The sequence below is a fragment of the Idiotropiscis lumnitzeri genome, chromosome 4 (assembly GCF_059441095.1).
Source record: "Idiotropiscis lumnitzeri isolate Australia: NSW breed Sydney's pygmy pipehorse chromosome 4, RoL_Ilum_1.0, whole genome shotgun sequence".
Lineage (NCBI taxonomy): Eukaryota > Metazoa > Chordata > Actinopteri > Syngnathiformes > Syngnathidae > Idiotropiscis > Idiotropiscis lumnitzeri.
Window position 1 is genome coordinate 624,747 of NC_142394.1, and position 23,728 is coordinate 648,474.

The following is a 23,728-nucleotide window of genomic DNA, read 5'->3' on the forward strand; positions in this document are numbered from 1 at the left end:
TAGATGCACCCATTTACCCTGAAACAATCCCAATGATAAACAAACTATTAGACACCCTCTTTGAGAAAAAATTCATCAATGGCCATCAAAAACGTTACCTGAAGGGAATCAACGAACCACAAGCGAGGAGATTCTACATTTTACCAAAAATCCACAAAAACCCAGAAAACAGAAAAAAAAATGTCCCCCCTGGCAGACCCATTGTATCCGACTGTGGCAGCGAGACATATCAAGTAGCAGAATTCTTGGACCATTATTTGAATCCCCTCTCCACCAGACATGACTCGTACATAAAGGACACTGGAGATTTTATTGAGAAAATCAAAAATGTACAAATACCTACCAACTCAATTTTATTTACGATAGACATAAACAGTTTATATACCAATATTGATACTACATCAGGCTTAAGGGCGATTAAAAAGACATTTGAAAAATACCCAAATCCCCGACGGCCCGACAGGGAATTACTGAAACTTTTAGAAATAAATTTAACAAGAAATGATTTTGAATTCGAAAACAACTTCTACTTACAAATCAAAGGCACAGCCATGGGGAAGAAGTTTGCACCGGCCTAGGCCAACATTTTTATGGCCAATTGGGAAGAAACAATTCTTCCCAAATGCCCACAAAAACCAACCCATTTTCTGAGGTACCTGGACGACATCTGGGGAATTTGGACGGGATCACAGCAGGACCTGGAAGAATTTGGCAGAATTTTGGACACACACGACCCTTCCATTGGAATAAAGATGACTATAAATAAACAAACTATTGATTTTTTGGACACAACAACATATAAGGGACCAGAATTTATGGAAAATAAAAAATTGGACATCAAAGTATTCTTTAAGGCAGGGATGTCCAAACTTTTTGCAAAGCGGGCCGGATTTGAAGTTGCAAAATGTGGAGGGGGCCGACCTCGGCTGACATTCACTGCATAAACAACAATATATTCAAACACATTTTAGCAAGCGATTCTGTGTTTCACATTTTGCTTTTTTATTTGCATTTAAACCATCAAACATGTATTTTGGTTCATTTGAAATATGAACATCACATGCAATTGAATATTTGCTTAACTTTTTATTCTTAAACAGAAGTAATTATACTCTTGAGTGCAAATAATATTTGAACATGAATTATATTATGAACATGAATTATATTATCATCATGGGAGTTCAATGTCCACAGAATTTTTGAAAAACAGAAATGATTACCACAAGTGCAGGACTAATTTGATATATATGACATATCAAATATAAATGTTGATTGAAAATTTTATTCTGGAATGAAAACCGACAACTTGTCTGAATTTGTGACTGAACAAAACAAAATTAAGTCAGTTATTTTAATGACAAATGACTTGCCTGCATTAATGTGACGGGTGATACTGAGATCTGGACTGCAGCACAAAGGCCAGGTCTGGCTCAAAGGCAGAAGTATTAATGCGCAAGATGTCTCGCAGATGAGAGTCTGTGAGCCGTGTCCTCAGACGACTCTTATTTAAGTTCATTACAGAGAATGTCTTTTCACACAAATACGTCGACCCAAACAAGCTCAACATTTTCTTAGCAAACTCTCGAATCTCTCGAAACCTGCCTTTATCCAGCTCTCTGTAAAAGTTGGCAAGAGAAAGTTGCTGGTGCCGACTACGGCTCTCGGCGTCACACTGCAACTCAATGAGCTCCAGCTGTAAATGGGCTGGAACATTGTCTGTGTCCACGGAGAAAGGTGATGAAAAAAGAGCGATGTCCTTCTCAATAGCTGCAAAATCCCGAAAGCGTTGTGTGAACTCTTCAGCCAAAGATTTCATATCTGATGCGTACCTCTTCGTTTGTGCACTGATATTGCTCTCTGGGAATCTGATTATGATTTCTTGCAGCGCTGAGAAATGTGCAGTATTGGGCTGGGTCTGCGACAGGTGTCTTTCAAACAGTTTGAGCTTGATTCCAAAGGCTTTGATGTGTTGGTTTATGACTCCGTCTGGTCCCTGGAGACTGGTGTTCAGGACATTAAGGTGCTTTGTAATGTCAACTAGAAAACCCAAATCAGCTAGCCACATGGGGTCATTTAGTTCTTGCATAGGTTGTCCCTTTTCAGCCAAAAACTCACAGATTTGCTGCTTAAGAGAGTAGAAGCGCGACAGTGCAGAACCCCGACTAAGCCATCGCACGTCAGTGAAATAGACAACATCTCCATATTCTGCATGAACATCGCTGAGAAACTGTTGAAACTGGCGGTGGCATTGCGCTCTGGAGCGAATATAGTTAATAGCCTTTATCACCGGTTTCATAACATGTTCGTATTGGAGATGTTTGGCACACAGAACTTGCTGATGAATGATGCAATGGAGTTTTACAGCGCTACCCCCTTCTTCACTTACTTTGTTACATATTAGTGTCGCTAATCCACTTCGTTCGCCAGCCATGGATGGTGCGCCGTCCGTAATAATCCCAGAAATTTTATTCCACGGGAGTTTTAAGTCATCCACGGCAGCGCAAACAGAAGAGAATAGGTCTGTTCCTCTCGTTTGGGCTTTCAGGCTCTGCAGGTCAAGTAGTTCTTCAGTAACGTTCATTTCATTGTCCACTCCTCTCAAAAAAATAAGCAACTGGGCAGTGTCCGAGGCGTCTGTGCTTTCGTCGCAAGCCAGCGAAAAAAAAATCAAACTCCTTTCCTTGGACCCCCAATTGTCTTTTGATGTCTGACGACACTTCCTCAATCCTGCGTGCTACGGTGTTACGTGCCAGGCAAACTTTGGCAAACTCTTGCTGCTTCTCGGGACATATTTTCTTCGCCATAGTCATCATGCAGTCTTTGATAAATTCACCCTCGGTGAAAGGTTTGCAATGCTTCGCGATCAGTGTTGCTACCTCGTAGCTAGCTTTCGTGGCATTCTCATTTGACTCTCGGGCTCTTGCAAAATACTGCTGCTGTGAGAATAAACCCGCTTCAAGTTGCGCCAATTTCTTGCTGCGTTCCTCCCCGGTCAAATTGTCATACATGTCAGCGTGTTTCGTTTGGTAATGTCGTTTGACATTGAACTCTTTAAAAAGAGCCACGGTCTCTTTACAAATGAGACAGACACAGTTGTTACGTATTTCTGTGAAGAAATAGTCCAATTTCCACACATCTTTGAAGCGTCGACCCTCGCAGTCAACTTTCCTTTTTTTGTTTATTGTCGCCATTTTATAAATTGGGGGTAAAGGTCACCCGGGCTGATGCCTTGTAGTGATACTGCCTCTAGTGGGTAAATTAAGAACAGCAGTTAGGAAGAGCGCGCACTCAGTACTGTATATGTGCGGGCCAGAATGTATTAATTTTATTACAGAGGCTGCGGGCCGGATTAAGTTTGACCCCGGGCCGCATTTGGCCCCCGGGCCGGACTTTGGACATGCCTGCTTTAAGGCAACAGACACACAAGCACTATTACACAAAGACAGTTTTCATCCCAAACACACATTTAGGGGGATAGTTAAATCACAATTATTAAGTTATAAACGCATATGCACAAGGGAGGAAGATTTCTGGGTGGCGGTGCGAATCCTTTTCGGGGCACTTCGCTCCAGGGGATATGGTCGCTCCTTCCTCAGAGCATGCCTGAAGGGGTTTCAAACCCAAAAACTCGCCCCTACCAAAAATGCAATCCCATTAATCACTACATATTCCTCCATTAACTCTAACCTGAATTTCCGCCTCAAAAATAATTTCAAAAAAATCCTAAAGGGCACACCAATTGACAGTTCACATCAAATAATTTCGGCCTACCGAAAAAAACAAAAACCTAAAAGATATTTTAGTCAGAGCAAAGTTAAAACCTCTCGGTCAAAAAAAGACAGGACAAGAAAAGTCACATTACTTCTGCAAATTAAAATTTGTACGCAATCAGACCAACAAAATGATTTTTCATATCCCGCAAAATTCGACCACGAGCATAACCAACTGTGTTTATCTTATAATATGCAAAACCTGCCATACACAATATGTTGGGGAGACAAAAAATTCCATACACACAAGAATGGCCCAACACCGCTACAATATAAAACGGCAAAAAAATACACACACTAAATTGGTCAGACACTTTTATTGGCATGGATTAAACGCACTTTCAGTGACTGTACTAGAGAGTAACATGTATTGGACGGACAAGGACAGAAAAGACAGGGAATCCGAATGGATACGTCTTCTCAGCACTCAGGAACCTACGGAGCCCCTTAGGGGACACGGAAGAGAAAAAAAAAACTTTGCGTTCCCTCGCAAAATCTTTGCGTTCCCTCGCAAAGTTGTTTAGTTTTTTCTTCGAGTGAATGTTTTTTTTTTTTTAATGCGCGTTTATGTACTTCCGGGTCAGTTTGCCTACCCTTGCCTCGAATGCGCGGCTGTTCAAGAGACGACAGTACGTTGGAGGCGGCACTAATCATAGAGGAGGGCTTGGAACGTTTCTTGCGGTCAAGAGATGTCCCTCACGGTGACATTATGCGCATGAAAAGCGACAAGGTACATACAATTCACTCTAACATAATTCCTTAATAATAGCAATATGGGTCCCTACTGTTAACTTTCTGTTTTGCATAATACTAGCGTGCAAACTGTTTACCTCTTGAGTGGCAAGAAAAGCATAAATTTGATTGACTATTATTTTAGTAACTATTTTTTAGTAACATAGAGGTAAAAATACAGTGTGAACTTAACTGGGGGAGGGGTGAAGCCAGCATTTCTATCTAGTCTAGCTGCACTGTTAATGCTCTTATAGTATTGAAGATATTTAACACAAATTAAAAACTACGTTACAAAAATAGGAAATGTACTGCCACTTCCAGATGTTTAATATTGAATACATTTTAAACTACAACAAGAAGAACGTAACTTAACACAACGGGAAGTCACAGCTCTCCGTGAATTACAACGTAATAACCAAATTGTCATAAAACCGGCGGATAAAGGCAGTGCGGTGGTGGTCCTGAGCCGGGAACAATACACACTGGAGGCCTATACCCAATTAAATAACCCAATTTATTATCGGAAATTAGATGCACCCATTTACCCTGAAACAATCCCAATGATAAACAAACTATTAGACACCCTCTTTGAGAAAAAATTCATCAATGGCCATCAAAAACGTTACCTGAAGGGAATCAACGAACCACAAGCGAGGAGATTCTACATTTTACCAAAAATCCACAAAAACCCAGAAAACAGAAAAAAAAATGTCCCCCCTGGCAGACCCATTGTATCCGACTGTGGCAGCGAGACATATCAAGTAGCAGAATTCTTGGACCATTATTTGAATCCCCTCTCCACCAGACATGACTCGTACATAAAGGACACTGGAGATTTTATTGAGAAAATCAAAAATGTACAAATACCTACCAACTCAATTTTATTTACGATAGACATAAACAGTTTATATACCAATATTGATACTACATCAGGCTTAAGGGCGATTAAAAAGACATTTGAAAAATACCTAAATCCCCGACGGCCCGACAGGGAATTACTGAAACTTTTAGAAATAAATTTAACAAGAAATGATTTTGAATTCGAAAACAACTTCTACTTACAAATCAAAGGCACAGCCATGGGGAAGAAGTTTGCACCGGCCTACGCCAACATTTTTATGGCCAATTGGGAAGAAACAATTCTTCCCAAATGCCCACAAAAACCAACCCATTTTCTGAGGTACCTGGACGACATCTGGGGAATTTGGACGGGATCACAGCAGGACCTGGAAGAATTTGGCAGAATTTTGGACACACACGACCCTTCCATTGGAATAAAGATGACTATAAATAAACAAACTATTGATTTTTTGGACACAACAACATATAAGGGACCAGAATTTATGGAAAATAAAAAATTGGACATCAAAGTATTCTTTAAGGCAACAGACACACAAGCACTATTACACAAAGACAGTTTTCATCCCAAACACACATTTAGGGGGATAGTTAAATCACAATTATTAAGTTATAAACGCATATGCACAAGGGAGGAAGATTTCTGGGTGGCGGTGCGAATCCTTTTCGGGGCACTTCGCTCCAGGGGATATGGTCGCTCCTTCCTCAGAGCATGCCTGAAGGGGTTTCAAACCCAAAAACTCGCCCCTACCAAAAATGCAATCCCATTAATCACTACATATTCCTCCATTAACTCTAACCTGAATTTCCGCCTCAAAAATAATTTCAAAAAAATCCTAAAGGGCACACCAATTGACAGTTCACATCAAATAATTTCGGCCTACCGAAAAAAACAAAAACCTGTTACGATCCGTGTTTTGTTTACCTGCTTTCAGCAAGGGGGCGTTTCCCCCCGGCGCGCGCCGTACCAGCTGGGAGAAACGCGCGGACGAGCCCCCAGCTGATTCCGATCACGCCACTAATTACGGGACTACTTAAGCCGCCGCCGGGAAGCAACCGGCGTCGGATTATTATATATCCTGCGACACTCATGCTCATGGTTCACGTTTTGATTCTGCCCTTCTTGCTCCGTGTGTTGTTTGTTCGTTTGATCCTCAGCCTCAGCTATTCGCCGGCTCGCTTTCTGTTTGCATTTTCGCTCATTGGACTTTGCTTTCCCTTTCGCGGTAAGCCATTCTCGTTTGTGTATTTTCCTTGCCTTGCAAGCGCTCTAAGTTTAGTGTTCGTTTTACTTTCCTGGTGCGGCTGCGCCCACCAGCGCTTTTCGTTGTCTGTTTTCGTCTCGGGTGTAAGTTACGAGATCTGCCTCTATTTAGCTACCCTGCGGATTCATGCAGTAGGTTCTGTGTGGATTAATTGCTTGCTGCCGGACACAATAAACATCTTGTCAAAACCTCCTTTCCTGGTCAGCGTTTTTAGAGTCCACCAAACGCTGTCGGCTGCGGCCGAACAGCAACCTTGTCAGAATAATCCGACCATGGACTCTGCTGACCGCGATCGGATCGTGACAGCTGTGGCCAATCAAGGACGCTTAGTCGGCCAACAGGGCAATGAGCTCGCGGCCCTGCGCGAAGCCATCGAGCGCATGGCGCTACACCTAGAGACTTACGATGCTCGTTTAGGTCCCTCGTTCGCCTCCGGGTCAGTCCCGGGCGCCGCGGCGTCCGGCGCGCCCCCACCGGGACTGCCGATTAGAGAACCCAGCCTGCCCCACCCCAGCCGCTATGGTGGCGAGCCCGGCCTTTGCGCCGTGTTTGTCCACCACTGCCGGTTGATTTTTGACCAGCAACCCCTCACGTACGCCCACGATAGCTCTAAGATTGCATTCATGATGAGCCTCCTGACTGGCCAAGCGAGTGCGTGGGCCATGGCCGTGAGTGTCGCTCGTCCGGAGATTCGGTCGTCACTTCCCGCCTTCCTGGAGGAGTTCCAGCGGGTTTTTCACCACCCGATCAAGGGAAAGGAGGCGGGTGCCGAACTATTGGACTACACCCAGGGGCCCCGATCGGTCGCGGAGTACTCCATTGGCTTCCGCATTAAGGCTGCGGAGAGCGGCTTCGACGACTGCGCCCTGCGGACGATCTTCCGGCGGGGATTGACCTCCGTACTCAAAGACGAGCTGGCCGTGCGAGAGGACTCATCGTCGCTGGAGGAGCTCATCTCCCTGGCGATCCGGCTGGACAACCGCCTCCGAGAGCGCCGCCGCGAGAGGGTGGCCGAACAGCGCTGGCCCGACCCAGCAGCCTTCCGGGTTCCTGAGCCAGCCGCCGCCGAGGAGCCGATGCAGCTGGGCGCGGGACGCCTGGTCCCACTCGAGCGGGAGCGTCGCCGGAGGACGGGGGCGTGCTTCTACTGCGGTCTCCAGGGTCATCGCGTGGCTTCATGCCCCAAGAGAGCTACTCGCCGTGACTCGTCATCCGACAGCGTCGCCCACTGTGAGTGCGCGGCCGACCTTCCCCCGGTAACCCGTCCCGGACAGGAGCCGCCCGGCGTCGGGGCTCCAGGACGGGGGGACGGTAACTCCCGGGTCGCGTTGAGAATGGAGATCGAGGGGGAGATCTCGGGCGCGAACTCAACCGTCCGCGTGCGCGCGCTGATCGACTCGGGAGCAGACGACTGTTTTATCGATGCCGGCCTGGTGGCCGAGCTCGGATGCGCAGTGACTGAACTGGAGCGGGCCGAGCCCTTGTACGACCTCAACGGTCGCGTCCTGGCGGCCATCCGCCGACTGACTGAGCCGTTGTCGCTTAAGATCTCGGGTAACCACGTCGAACAGCGGTCGTTTTTGGTCATGCCCTCTAGATCCGCTCCGCTCGTCCTTGGCCTTCCCTGGCTGAGGGCGCACAATCCAGTGATAGATTGGGAACGATTGTCGATCTTGAATTGGGGAACCTTCTGCTATGCCCGCTGCTTGGGGTCCGCCGAAGAGGGGTTAAGGGTTAGGCCCGACCCCATTAAGAAACCGAACCTCGAAAACGTCCCCGAGATCTACCACAACCTCAGCGCGGTTTTTTGCAAGGAGCGCGCCAAGTGCTTGCCGCCTCACCGCCCCTACGATTGCGCGATCGACTTGATCCCAAACGCGGTCCTTCCGTCGGCCCGCCTTTACAAGGTCTCCCAGCCCGAGCAGGCAGCAATGAAGGAGTATATTACTGAGTGCTTGGCTGCGGGTTTAATTAGGCCTTCCAAGTCACCGGTGGGCGCCGGCTTATTCTTTGTAGAAAAGAAAGACAAGACGCTCCGGCCCTGCGTCGACTACAAGGGCTTAAATGAAATAACGATCAAGAACCGCTATCCGCTTCCTCTGTTAGACTCCGCCTTCGCCCCCCTGCAATCCGCGACCATCTTCACAAAATTAGACCTCCGCAGTGCTTATCATCTGGTCCGCATTCGGGAAGGGGATGAATGGAAGACGGCTTTCAAGTCCCCGTTAGGCCACTTCGAATACTTGGTCATGCCTTTCGGTCTGTCAAACGCACCCGCGGTTTTTCAAGCGCTGATAAACGATGTCCTAAGAGATTTGCTTAATGTTATCTGCTTTGTCTACCTCGACGACATTCTTATTTTCTCTCGCTCCGCTCACGAGCACCAGCAGCATGTCCGAACCGTCCTACAACGCCTGCTCGAGAACCGCCTCTACGTGAAGGCCGAAAAGTGCGACTTTCACCAGCCTTCGGTCCAATTTCTCGGGTTCATTGTAGAGGGCGGACAGCTCCGTGCTGATCCCGCCAAGACGAGCGCGGTAGTAGATTGGCCGACGCCAACGACGCGTAAACAGCTCCAGCGCTTTCTCGGCTTTGCAAACTTTTACCGGCGCTTTATCAGGGACTATAGCCGTCAGGCTCTGCCATTAACCCGCCTGACCTCCACCAAGATCCGTTTCGCGTGGGATAGTCAGGCCGAGGCCGCGTTCACAAGCCTTAAGAGGGCTTTTACCAATCCGCCGGTTCTGCACCACCCTAACCCTGAGCTCTCCTTTATTGTAGAGGTGGACGCGTCCGACTCAGGGGTGGGGGCCGTCTTATCCCAGCGCTCCCCGGTCGACCAGAAGCTCCATCCCTGCGCCTTCTTCTCCCGCCGCCTCTCTCCGGCGGAAGCCAACTATGACGTGGGAAACCGGGAGTTGCTGGCCGTGGTCCTGGCACTTCAGGAGTGGCGCCACTGGTTGGAGGGTACCCCGGAGCCCTTCATGGTCTACACGGACCACAAGAACCTGTCCTTCATCAGCTCCATGAAAAGACTCAACCCCCGGCAAGCACGTTGGTCACTCCTGCTGAGTAGATTCAACTACACACTCACCTTCCGCCCCGGCTCTCGGAACACCAAGCCCGACGCCCTGTCCCGTATCCACGACTCCGGGGAAGAAGAGGAGAAGGGGGGCCCGCCCAGCGTGGTCCCGGCTCATCGTCTGGTGGGGGCGCTACAATGGAAATTCGAGCAGCAGATTCGAGAGGCACAGGAGGAGACCGGCGCCCCGGCCGGATGCCCCGCGGGCCGCCTCTACGTTCCAGCGCAGCTCCGAGGAGAAGTGATCACCTGGGGTCACGCGTCCAAGCTGGCCTGTCACCCGGGCATTCGCCGCACCCTGGGTCTAATCGGGCAACGCTTCTGGTGGCCTTCACTGAAGGCCGACGTCACAGACTATATTCGAGCATGCCCCTCCTGCGCCGCCAACAAGTCCTCCCACCAACCACCAGCGGGACTACTGCACCCCTTGCCCGTCCCTGCCCGCCCCTGGTCCAACCTTGCACTGGACTTCGTCACAGGTCTTCCCGCATCCAGAGGGAAGACAGTCATCCTGACGGTGGTGGACCGATTCTCCAAGGCAGCCCACTTCGTCGCCCTGCCCAAGCTTCCCTCCGCCCTGCAGACGGCCAACCTTCTCGTCCAGCACGTGGTGAGATTGCACGGGGTTCCGGACGATCTGGTGTCTGACCGCGGCCCACAATTTGTCTCCAGGGTCTGGAAGCTGTTTTGCCGTTCACTGGGGGCCACGCCAAGCCTGTCGTCGGGCTATCACCCACAGTCCAACGGTCAATCCGAGAGGGCTAACCAGGACCTTGAGGCAGCCCTCCGATGCGTTTGCCACAGCCAGCCCTCGACCTGGGTCGATCACCTGCCCTGGGTAGAGTACTCCCACAACACCCTGGTCTCGTCAGCCACCGGGCGGTCGCCCTTCATGACCGCTTACGGGTACCAGCCACCGCTGTTCCCCACCCAGGCCGGCAAGGAAGAAATCCCCTCGGTCCAGCGCCACCTTAAGCGGGCCCACAGGCTATGGAAGGAGACCAGGGCGGCCCTCTCCCGGACAGCTGAACGAAATCGGCGCATCGCGGACCGCCGCCGGCGACCGGCTCCCGACTACCAACCCGGGGACCAGGTGTGGTTGTCCACCCGGGACCTCAACTTGGCGGCATCTTCCCGGAAGCTGGGCCCAAGGTACGTGGGCCCGTTCGAAGTAGAAGCCATCATTAACCCCGTCTCCGTCCGACTAAGGCTGCCCCCCACCATGAGGATTCACCCGGTTTTCCACGTCTCACTGATCAAGCCGGCACCTACCTGCGACATGGTTCCGCCCTCCGCCCCCCCACCTCCTCCAGAGATCATCGACGGGGCACCAGCATACAAGGTTCGGGAGATCCTAGACTCCAGGCGCAGGGGAAGGGGCTTCCAATACCTGGTCGACTGGGAGGGATATGGCCCGGAGGATCGTCAGTGGGTTCCCCGCTCCTGGGTCCTGTGTCCCGACCTCATCCACGACTATCACCGCGCTCACCCTTCAAAACCAGGTGGTCCGCCAAGGGGCGTCCGTTAAGGGGGGGGTACTGTTACGATCCGTGTTTTGTTTACCTGCTTTCAGCAAGGGGGCGTTTCCCCCCGGCGCGCGCCGTACCAGCTGGGAGAAACGCGCGGACGAGCCCCCAGCTGATTCCGATCACGCCACTAATTACGGGACTACTTAAGCCGCCGCCGGGAAGCAACCGGCGTCGGATTATTATATATCCTGCGACACTCATGCTCATGGTTCACGTTTTGATTCTGCCCTTCTTGCTCCGTGTGTTGTTTGTTCGTTTGATCCTCAGCCTCAGCTATTCGCCGGCTCGCTTTCTGTTTGCATTTTCGCTCATTGGACTTTGCTTTCCCTTTCGCGGTAAGCCATTCTCGTTTGTGTATTTTCCTTGCCTTGCAAGCGCTCTAAGTTTAGTGTTCGTTTTACTTTCCTGGTGCGGCTGCGCCCACCAGCGCTTTTCGTTGTCTGTTTTCGTCTCGGGTGTAAGTTACGAGATCTGCCTCTATTTAGCTACCCTGCGGATTCATGCAGTAGGTTCTGTGTGGATTAATTGCTTGCTGCCGGACACAATAAACATCTTGTCAAAACCTCCTTTCCTGGTCAGCGTTTTTAGAGTCCACCAAACGCTGTCGGCTGCGGCCGAACAGCAACCTTGTCAAAACCTAAAAGATATTTTAGTCAGAGCAAAGTTAAAACCTCTCGGTCAAAAAAAGACAGGACAAGAAAAGTCACATTACTTCTGCAAATTAAAATTTGTACGCAATCAGACCAACAAAATGATTTTTCATATCCCGCAAAATTCGACCACGAGCATAACCAACTGTGTTTATCTTATAATATGCAAAACCTGCCATACACAATATGTTGGGGAGACAAAAAATTCCATACACACAAGAATGGCCCAACACCGCTACAATATAAAACGGCAAAAAAATACACACACTAAATTGGTCAGACACTTTTATTGGCATGGATTAAACGCACTTTCAGTGACTGTACTAGAGAGTAACATGTATTGGACGGACAAGGACAGAAAAGACAGGGAATCCGAATGGATACGTCTTCTCAGCACTCAGGAACCTACGGAGCCCCTTAGGGGACACGGAAGAGAAAAAAAAAACTTTGCGTTCCCTCGCAAAATCTTTGCGTTCCCTCGCAAAGTTGTTTAGTTTTTTCTTCGAGTGAATGTTTTTTTTTTTTAATGCGCGTTTATGTACTTCCGGGTCAGTTTGCCTACCCTTGCCTCGAATGCGCGGCTGTTCAAGAGACGACAGTACGTTGGAGGCGGCACTAATCATAGAGGAGGGCTTGGAACGTTTCTTGCGGTCAAGAGATGTCCCTCACGGTGACATTATGCGCATGAAAAGCGACAAGGTACATACAATTCACTCTAACATAATTCCTTAATAATAGCAATATGGGTCCCTACTGTTAACTTTCTGTTTTGCATAATACTAGCGTGCAAACTGTTTACCTCTTGAGTGGCAAGAAAAGCATAAATTTGATTGACTATTATTTTAGTAACTATTTTTTAGTAACATAGAGGTAAAAATACAGTGTGAACTTAACTGGGGGAGGGGTGAAGCCAGCATTTCTATCTAGTCTAGCTGCACTGTTAATGCTCTTATAGTATTGAAGATATTTAACACAAATTAAAAACTATGTTACAAAAATAGGAAATGTACTGCCACTTCCAGATGTTTAATATTGAATACATTTTAAACTACAACAAGAAGAACGTAACTTAACACAACGGGAAGTCACAGCTCTCCGTGAATTACAACGTAATAACCAAATTGTCATAAAACCGGCGGATAAAGGCAGTGCGGTGGTGGTCCTGAGCCGGGAACAATACACACTGGAGGCCTATACCCAATTAAATAACCCAATTTATTATCGGAAATTAGATGCACCCATTTACCCTGAAACAATCCCAATGATAAACAAACTATTAGACACCCTCTTTGAGAAAAAATTCATCAATGGCCATCAAAAACGTTACCTGAAGGGAATCAACGAACCACAAGCGAGGAGATTCTACATTTTACCAAAAATCCACAAAAACCCAGAAAACAGAAAAAAAAATGTCCCCCCTGGCAGACCCATTGTATCCGACTGTGGCAGCGAGACATATCAAGTAGCAGAATTCTTGGACCATTATTTGAATCCCCTCTCCACCAGACATGACTCGTACATAAAGGACACTGGAGATTTTATTGAGAAAATCAAAAATGTACAAATACCTACCAACTCAATTTTATTTACGATAGACATAAACAGTTTATATACCAATATTGATACTACATCAGGCTTAAGGGCGATTAAAAAGACATTTGAAAAATACCCAAATCCCCGACGGCCCGACAGGGAATTACTGAAACTTTTAGAAATAAATTTAACAAGAAATGATTTTGAATTCGAAAACAACTTCTACTTACAAATCAAAGGCACAGCCATGGGGAAGAAGTTTGCACCGGCCTAGGCCAACATTTTTATGGCCAATTGGGAAGAAACAATTCTTCCCAAATGCCCACAAAAACCAACCCATTTTCTGAGGTACCTGGACGACATCTGGGGAATTTGGACGGGATCACAGCAGGACCTGGAAGAATTTGGCAGAATTTTGGACACACACGACCCTTCCATTGGAATAAAGATGACTATAAATAAACAAACTATTGATTTTTTGGACACAACAACATATAAGGGACCAGAATTTATGGAAAATAAAAAATTGGACATCAAAGTATTCTTTAAGGCAACAGACACACAAGCACTATTACACAAAGACAGTTTTCATCCCAAACACACATTTAGGGGGATAGTTAAATCACAATTATTAAGTTATAAACGCATATGCACAAGGGAGGAAGATTTCTGGGTGGCGGTGCGAATCCTTTTCGGGGCACTTCGCTCCAGGGGATATGGTCGCTCCTTCCTCAGAGCATGCCTGAAGGGGTTTCAAACCCAAAAACTCGCCCCTACCAAAAATGCAATCCCATTAATCACTACATATTCCTCCATTAACTCTAACCTGAATTTCCGCCTCAAAAATAATTTCAAAAAAATCCTAAAGGGCACACCAATTGACAGTTCACATCAAATAATTTCGGCCTACCGAAAAAAACAAAAACCTAAAAGATATTTTAGTCAGAGCAAAGTTAAAACCTCTCGGTCAAAAAAAGACAGGACAAGAAAAGCCACATTACTTCTGCAAATTAAAATTTGTACGCAATCAGACCAACAAAATGATTTTTCATATCCCGCAAAATTCGACCACGAGCATAACCAACTGTGTTTATCTTATAATATGCAAAACCTGCCATACACAATATGTTGGGGAGACAAAAAATTCCATACACACAAGAATGGCCCAACACCGCTACAATATAAAACGGCAAAAAAATACACACACTAAATTGGTCAGACACTTTTATTGGCATGGATTAAACGCACTTTCAGTGACTGTACTAGAGAGTAACATGTATTGGACGGACAAGGACAGAAAAGACAGGGAATCCGAATGGATACGTCTTCTCAGCACTCAGGAACCTACGGAGCCCCTTAGGGGACACGGAAGAGAGAAAAAAAACTTTGCGTTCCCTCGCAAAATCTTTGCGTTCCCTCGCAAAGATTGCGTTCCCTCGCAAAGTTGTTTAGTTTTTTCTTCGAGTGAATGTTTTTTTTTTTTAATGCGCGTTTATGTACTTCCGGGTCAGTTTGCCTACCCTTGCCTCGAATGCGCGGCTGTTCAAGAGACGACAGTACGTTGGAGGCGGCACTAATCATGGAGGAGGGCTTGGAACGTTTCTTGCGGTCAAGAGATGTCCCTCACTGTGACATTATGCGCATGAAAAGCGACAAGGTACATACAATTCACTCTAACATAATTCCTTAATAATAGCAATATGGGTCCCTACTGTTAACTTTCTGTTTTGCATAATACTAGCGTGCAAACTGTTTACCTCTTGAGTGGCAAGAAAAGCATAAATTTGATTGACTATTATTTTAGTAACTATTTTTTAGTAACATAGAGGTAAAAATACAGTGTGAACTTAACTGGGGGAGGGGTGAAGCCAGCATTTCTATCTAGTCTAGCTGCACTGTTAATGCTCTTATAGTATTGAAGATATTTAACACAAATTAAAAACTACGTTACAAAAATAGTAAATGTACTGCCACTTCCAGATGTTTAATATTGAATACATTTTAAACTACAACAAGAAGAACGTAACTTAACACAATGGGAAGTCACAGCTCTCCGTGAATTACAACGTAATAACCAAATTGTCATAAAACCGGCGGATAAAGGAAGTGCGGTGGTGGTCCTGAGCCGGGAACAATACACACTGGAGGCCTATACCCAATTAAATAACCCAATTTATTATCGGAAATTAGATGCACCCATTTACCCTGAAACAATCCCAATGATAAACAAACTATTAGACACCCTCTATGAGAAAAAATTCATCAATGGCCATCAAAAACGTTACCTGAAGGGAATCAACGAACCACGAGCGAGGAGATTCTACATTTTACCAAAAATCCACAAAAACCCAGAAAACAGAAAAAAAAATGTCCCCCCTGGCAGACCCATTGTATCCGACTGTGGCAGCGAGACATATCAAGTAGCAGAATTCTTGGACCATTATTTGAATCCCCTCTCCACCAGACATGACTCGTACATAAAGGACACTGGAGATTTTATTGAGAAAATCAAAAATGTACAAATACCTACCAACTCAATTTTATTTACGATAGACATAAACAGTTTATATACCAATATTGATACTACATCAGGCTTAAGGGCGATTAAAAAGACATTTGAAAAATACCTAAATCCCCGACGGCCCGACAGGGAATTACTGAAACTTTTAGAAATAAATTTAACAAGAAATGATTTTGAATTCGAAAACAACTTCTACTTACAAATCAAAGGCACAGCCATGGGGAAGAAGTTTGCACCGGCCTACGCCAACATTTTTATGGCCAATTGGGAAGAAACAATTCTTCCCAAATGCCCACAAAAACCAACCCATTTTCTGAGGTACCTGGACGACATCTGGGGAATTTGGACGGGATCACAGCAGGACCTGGAAGAATTTGGCAGAATTTTGGACACACACGACCCTTCCATTGGAATAAAGATGACTATAAATAAACAAACTATTGATTTTTTGGACACAACAACATATAAGGGACCAGAATTTATGGAAAATAAAAAATTGGACATCAAAGTATTCTTTAAGGCAACAGACACACAAGCACTATTACACAAAGACAGTTTTCATCCCAAACACACATTTAGGGGGATAGTTAAATCACAATTATTAAGTTATAAACGCATATGCACAAGGGAGGAAGATTTCTGGGTGGCGGTGCGAATCCTTTTCGGGGCACTTCGCTCCAGGGGATATGGTCGCTCCTTCCTCAGAGCATGCCTGAAGGGGTTTCAAACCCAAAAACTCGCCCCTACCAAAAATGCAATCCCATTAATCACTACATATTCCTCCATTAACTCTAACCTGAATTTCCGCCTCAAAAATAATTTTAAAAAAATCCTAAAGGGCACACCAATTGACAGTTCACATCAAATAATTTCGGCCTACCGAAAAAAACAAAAACCTAAAAGATATTTTAGTCAGAGCAAAGTTAAAACCTCTCGGTCAAAAAAAGACAGGACAAGAAAAGCCACATTACTTCTGCAAATTAAAATTTGTACGCAATCAGACCAACAAAATGATTTTTCATATCCCGCAAAATTCGACCACGAGCATAATGTGTTTATCTTATAATATGCAAAACCTGCCATACACAATATGTTGGGGAGACAAAAAATTCCATACACACAAGAATGGCCCAACACCGCTACAATATAAAACGGCAAAAAAATACACACACTAAATTGGTCAGACACTTTTATTGGCATGGATTAAACGCACTTTCAGTGACTGTACTAGAGAGTAACATGTATTGGACGGACAAGGACAGAAAAGACAGGGAATCCGAATGGATACGTCTTCTCAGCACTCAGGAACCTACGGAGCCCCTTAGGGGACACGGAAGAGAAAAAAAAAACTTTGCGTTCCCTCGCAAAATCTTTGCGTTCCCTCGCAAAGTTGTTTAGTTTTTTCTTCGAGTGAATGTTTTTTTTTTTTTAATGCGCGTTTATGTACTTCCGGGTCAGTTTGCCTACCCTTGCCTCGAATGCGCGGCTGTTCAAGAGACGACAGTACGTTGGAGGCGGCACTAATCATGGAGGAGGGCTTGGAACGTTTCTTGCGGTCAAGGTGACATTATGCGCATGAAAAGCGACAAGGTACATACAATTCACTCTAACATAATTCCTTAATAATAGCAATATGGGTCCCTACTGTTAACTTTCTGTTTTGCATAATACTAGCGTGCAAACTGTTTACCTCTTGAGTGGCAAGAAAAGCATAAATTTGATTGACTATTATTTTAGTAACTATTTTTTAGTAACATAGAGGTAAAAATATAGTGTGAACTTAACTGGGGGAGGGGTGAAGCCAGCATTTCTATCTAGTCTAGCTGCACTGTTAATGCTCTTATAGTATTGAAGATATTTAACACAAATTAAAAACTACGTTACAAAAATAGGAAATGTACTGCCACTTCCAGATGTTTAATATTGAATACATTTAATTATGACTGCTGTTTGCCATTACTCATGTGAATACATACAAAATACGTTATTAAGTAAGTAAACATTGCAAGTATTTATTCTCATATTTCATATTTGCAGGTTGACATGGCAGTAATTTCCCTTTTGACTGACGAGCAATTGGGCAAATATATCACTTCCTACGGTGATCGAGTAGCTGTCCTTTGCTTTTGTCGACAGAAAATGCCCAGTGCTGATAATGAAACTCTCATACAGACATTAAGGGACAAAATAAGATCAGGGAAAAAAGGTGCACTGAGTGGAACTCCAGGTTTGCTCCAAAACCACGACAGGGGAATGGCAAGAGAAAAAAATGTTTCTGCGGAAAAGAGTTGCAGAAAGATTGAAATAGGATGGCTCCATTTTTATGGCAATGAATACCATCAAGTTAGGACAACCAATGGTGGAGGAACAAGGCATGCCATTATGGAAAAAACAGCAACTGTTGCTCAGATTTTGGAATTGGGAAAAGAGTTATTTTTCCCAGATGGAAGCTCAACCAAAGGATCAGTTGGTGACTTTACTTTTGAGGTCTGTGACTTTAAAAGAAATCAGATTACTTTAGATGAAACAGTTGGCAGACTCTATGAAAAAAACAAACTGAAGCTGCTGAGATTTTACATTTGCACAAAAGAAGTTCCTTCCACATGTCAAGTGGATGAATACAGTGAAGATACTTTATCTGTCACCAACATGGAGGGAGGACTTTCACAGTTGAATGAAGATGGATCTCACCTTGACGGAGGTGATCTGTATAGAAATGTACTGGATCACGGACACTCATCTGACAGTGACGTAGGCGAACAGGTTTGTGCCAGTTGATGCATTATTTGTTTTGCTCGATTGAAGTAAAACAGAAGTGAAGTCTTTTTGCTACTCAAAAAACAAAAACATGTGTGCCAACAATGAACATGTTTGCTAAAAAATGCATCACAAAGACTGAGGGAAAATTCACAGCTATTTAATACTATTTCTAATGTGTTTTATCCTAATCTGTAGTGTTTGCCCAGCATTTAATCAGAATAAAGTGCTTACCATTAGATGATTTTAAATTGTTGCAGACAATTGTTTTAGAGTTCACTGTATTTGTTGCAGAGTTTGCAATTACAAGCAAGGTTAAACAAACAACGACGACTTTCTGAGAGTGGGAGAGCAGAAGAGGCAGGAAAATCCCAACCATCTTCTTCAACCTAAAGGATAATGTAATCATGGCAGTCAATCTAAACAGAACAAAGGGTAGACTGCTAGGAGCCACTTTTGTGATCCCGGCATGGAAGTCCATTGTTTCAGAGGGGTCTCGTTCACACCTCCTGTGTTGCAGCCTTGATCCAATCTTCCTGCATTCCTCTCCTGAGGGTCTTGTCATTAGCATGGTCCAAACTTCGGTTACACTTAAAGGATTTCATACATTTGACTATTAAAGGAATATAAGAGTTTGAGCTTAACATAGTTCATTAGATGTTGCTGCATCCAGTGTATGAAAATGTGATACTGTAAAATGCTGAGAGTGTGTGTGGGGGTGAAACTGTGTGTGTGGGACCATAAGCAACAGAATGGGGCTTGCGGGGGTTGTGCAAGGATGGAATGTTGCAGGATCACCAGAAGGAGGGGAAAGCCGAGATGAACAAAGCACAACCAGGAGGAGTCGCCACGGGATTCGGCGGGAGAAGAAAGACCAATAAGAGCAAGCTAAAGTTAACTGCAGGATACACATAGGCAATAGAATCATGCCAGGATGCCTTTGTCTCTGTGCCATTTGCATATTGTATAGTATGAATCATTACTGGGCAACTCGGGTAGTACATTCGCTGGTGGCAAGAAAGGTGTAGAGCTGCATTGAGAGGGACCCAAGCCCAAGTTGTAGATTTGTGTGTTAGGAATTGTTGGGTTTTACACTTTAAATGTACCAAAAGTTTGAATTAATTATCTGACTCCATTAATGGTTAACCAAACACGACCTACATCCATCCAACAATTATGCACGCTCGTTTTTGAGAGAAAGATGACCAGGAAGCCGGCAACTTCACACGGGAGCGGATTTATTCCTAACAGGAGATCTAATACAAATCTGGGGCTCGGGTCCCTACCATTACAGCTCTGCGCGTCCCTGTACCCAACAGAGGACGACGCCCCCCCCGAGTTGCCCAGGATCAATTATACATTTCAGCAAACAAAACAAAGATAACCTACTATTCTACTATTGGCTATGTGTCATCTGCAGTTAACTTTAGCTTTCTCTTAGTGGACGTCTTCTGCCCGCAGGATGACGTGTCGGCTCGTCCAATCTCACACAGCAGCGCCTTGATGGCGGGAGGCCTGCGTCAGTACCCCCGTTATCAGAAGTGCGGCTCGTCCTGTACAAAAAATATCTGCCACCTACGCATTACACACAGCCTGCCCTGACCTTCCACTGCACATCGAATCAAAGCACAATCAGCAAATATCTTTATTGCATTAAACGAAATACATGTAACTTGTAGTCAATCGTATTAAATCCTTTATAGTCAAATGTATAAAATCCTTTAGAATAAATCCACTCGTGTGTGAAAATGCCGGTTTCCTGATAACTTTCTATTGCAGAACGAGCGCGCATATTGTTGGATGAGTGAGAGTTGGGTAAAGTCACAAATTGGAGTCAGATTATTAATTTGAGTTTACATTGGTTTAAAATTAAATTCTAACATTGATTTAAAGATAAATTCCAACAAACCTCAACAGCAAATAATGAAACAAACATTGGCCAGGGGAAGGAGTCAGACATCAACACAAACGGACAGGATGCAGTTTGGATTAATCTCCCAAATTCTAAAGACTTCCCTGATGCTTGCTTTGAAATTATGGACATGACCGGAGCAGTTCCAAATGGATTCTCACAAACAGAGATGGAGTACAGCTCCCCCGACACTTTTGAAGAAGCAAGAAGCAGATACAGTTGAATGGGATCCAGAGGACAGCCTTGGGAGAATATATCAAGATGAGTCTGTAGTAATTGTTGGGGTAAGGTAGAAATACTAATGTAGGTTTTAAATCATTTGAAAGAGTAGAATAATCTGCTAATTAAAGTCTGTACATTTCATACTGTCATACTTTTCTTTTTCTGAAATATATTGAGATTTTGGGGGGGTTATAAAAATATGTAAAATTCCATTTTAGAAAGACTCAGTATACAGTAAATAACAGCGTAATAAATTGTTTGATAAGGCCATTAACTTGAGGTTTAACGAATAATACGTTTGTCATTTAATACATTGTGTTCAATTAATTCTTCAGAGTTCTGGGATGTATGGTGGGACCGAACAGGCTTCACAACCTCCTCTCCCTCCTGCTGCGAATGACCTGCCTTCGCAAGTTGGACAGTCCACTCAACAAGAGGTGATGGAAACTGCACAGGTAGGCTCCATTGCAAGTTACCCCAAACACACTCTCTAAACTACTGACTTATTTTACACAACTGTTAAGTAATATAATATCGTATTTTGTCATTTAATGGTCCTACAGTTTACATTTACAGTTTCAGGGATTGAGGGGAACATTATCATGGCGAAGCAGCATTCAGTTTTTGTGCGACGTCACATATATAAAACATACTTCCAGAGAATTGTAAGAATGCTTAAGGTGTGAATTTCTTGAAAACAAAAACAAAAATATAATTTCGGAAATGTTTGTTGTTGTTAAATAATCTGAAGCAACACTTTAATTTTAATCCTTAACATAAATTTTAAGTTGACTATTTACAGTAGTTTTGTTGGTTTTTGGGAGGTAGGGGCCAGGTCAGAGGTACAACCATTCGATTCCCACTCCATACAATCATGGGTCCTCCACAGCCACTCACATTAATGTATGGCTTGGTGTGAATGTTTGGTGGTGGTCGGGAGGGGTCGTAGGCGCACACTCGCAGCTACGCTTCTGTCAACCTGCCCAGGGCAGTTGTGGCAAATACGTAGTTTAACACCACCATCGTGTGAATGCATGAGTGCATGAATGATGTATTCATTGTGAGCACTTTGAGTGTCTGGTTGTCCAGAAAAGCGCTATATAAATATGATGCATTATTATTATTGTTAGGTTTTTACTTGCATTATAGGACACATAGGATCAGGCATTATTTTGATACTCACACAATTATCGTCAAAGTTCATTTCTCATTTCAACTTTGCTTTGTTGACTAAACAGTATTTTTGTTATTTGAATGTTTATTCTTTCAGGACAGTGGACCAAATCAAACGCAAGACGTGCTCTCAATTTCAAGCAGTCTCCTGTCCCCGACAACCTCACCTGACAACCATAGCGATCCAAGGACTACATGGCATGCATCGATTTGTAGGATAAAGATTGTTGATGATCTTTTGTCAGTGTTTATGGACAGTAGTATAATGGAATTCAATTTAAAGATTAAGTTTGGAAATGAAAAAGCTATTGATGATGCTGGCGTGTCAAAGGAAGGTTACACTGCATTCTGGGAAAGATTTCTTGAACAGTGTGAGGGGGAAACAGAGCGGGTTCCAAGGCTGAGGCCAGATTTTTGTGAGGCTGAATGGCAAGCGGTTGGCCGGATCTGGGTGAAAGGGTTATTAGACCATGGTGTCATGCCAGTGAGGCTATCAAAAGCTTTCATGTTAGCCTGCATCCATGGCATTGACTCAGTTGATGTAGACATCCTTACATCATCATTCCTTAACTACCTTCCTCCCATTGAGAGATCAGCAGTTGAGAAGGGCCTCCAGGGCACAATAGAGGAAAGTGATGAAGAGGACTTGCTTGATGTATTTACAAGAATGGGTTCCCATTTCCTCCCACCAAAGACTAGCTTACAGCCTGCCATTCAAACAATGGCTCATAAAGCCCTTCTACAAGAGCCCAAGTTTATACTTGATTGTTTCGCCACAATAATGATACTTGTGCATCACAAATTACCAGATAAGCAAAGTGTGTTGTCCCTGTATGACTCCAAGAAGGCCACAGGCAAAAAAGTGTTGCAACTGCTTAAAACAACAAAGATGGTGATGTCTCAAGGAGAGCAAGCAACCTTTAGCTATCTCCAACGTTCTGTAAAAAATGCTGATCAAACCAAAGCTGAAAAAATCCTGCGTTTCTGGACTGGTTCCTCTGTCATCTGAGTTGACAACATTCTGGTATGCTTCAATAGTGAAAGTGGACTGAACAGAAGGCCTGTTGCCCATACCTGTGGAGCCACACTTGAAGTACCATGCACATACAGCTCTTACCCTGAATTCCGCACAGAGTTTGACAACATTCTGTCCAGTAACTACTTAGAAATGGACATTCTTTAAATCTGACACCATGCAGAGAGCAGGCTTTTCTGTTTGTACATTAATACACTGCCATAGTTTCCACATTTTCTGCTCCACTTATTTTTATGATGGTTCCATGTTAGATGGAGCACTATCTTATTTTTGTGTGAGAAGCGGGGTTCATCGTGGATTGTTCACCAGACCAGGACCAGGAATGTGGGAGAAAGTTGGAGCACATGGAGAAAACCCACATGGTCAAGAGAACATGCCAAATGCCACGCAGAAGGCTGAAGACTGGATTTGAGCATGCAACTTTTTAGGTGGATGTGATAACTTCTCATCCTGTGCTGCAGTTATATACATTTGATTTTATTAATTTAGCTTTGAAAAAGGCATGTTGTACGAGTGATCATCACGTTCCACAATTTTGAGGTCCTTTTGTGTGTGAAGTTGGCTTGTTCTTCCGATGATTGCATGGCTGTTCTACAGGTACTCCGGCTTCCCTCCAAATTCCCAAAAGTTCCCTAATTAAGGTCCGTTGAAGTTTCTAAATAATAATTAAAAATAATAATTGGGGAAA

General features: G+C 44.6%; 1 protein-coding gene and 3 pseudogenes across 1 annotated transcript; all 4 read left to right on the forward strand.

Moving 5' to 3' along the window:
- Nucleotides 1–32: 32 nt before the first annotated feature.
- On the forward strand, nucleotides 33–5,010 carry LOC148337736 (uncharacterized; annotated as a pseudogene).
- An 8,137-nt stretch (nucleotides 5,011–13,147) lies between these two features.
- On the forward strand, nucleotides 13,148–15,586 carry LOC148337737 (uncharacterized; annotated as a pseudogene).
- Nucleotides 15,587–15,638: 52 nt separating this feature from the next.
- Nucleotides 15,639–17,982, forward strand: LOC148337738 (uncharacterized). Its single transcript, XM_088292536.1, has 2 exons — nucleotides 15,639–16,650; nucleotides 17,978–17,982. The coding sequence occupies exons 1-2, from the start codon at nucleotides 15,639–15,641 to the stop codon at nucleotides 17,980–17,982; spliced, it is 1,017 nt and encodes a 338-aa protein (XP_088148662.1).
- A 1-nt stretch (nucleotide 17,983) lies between these two features.
- Nucleotides 17,984–23,187, forward strand: LOC148337739 (uncharacterized; annotated as a pseudogene).
- Nucleotides 23,188–23,728: the final 541 nt, after the last annotated feature.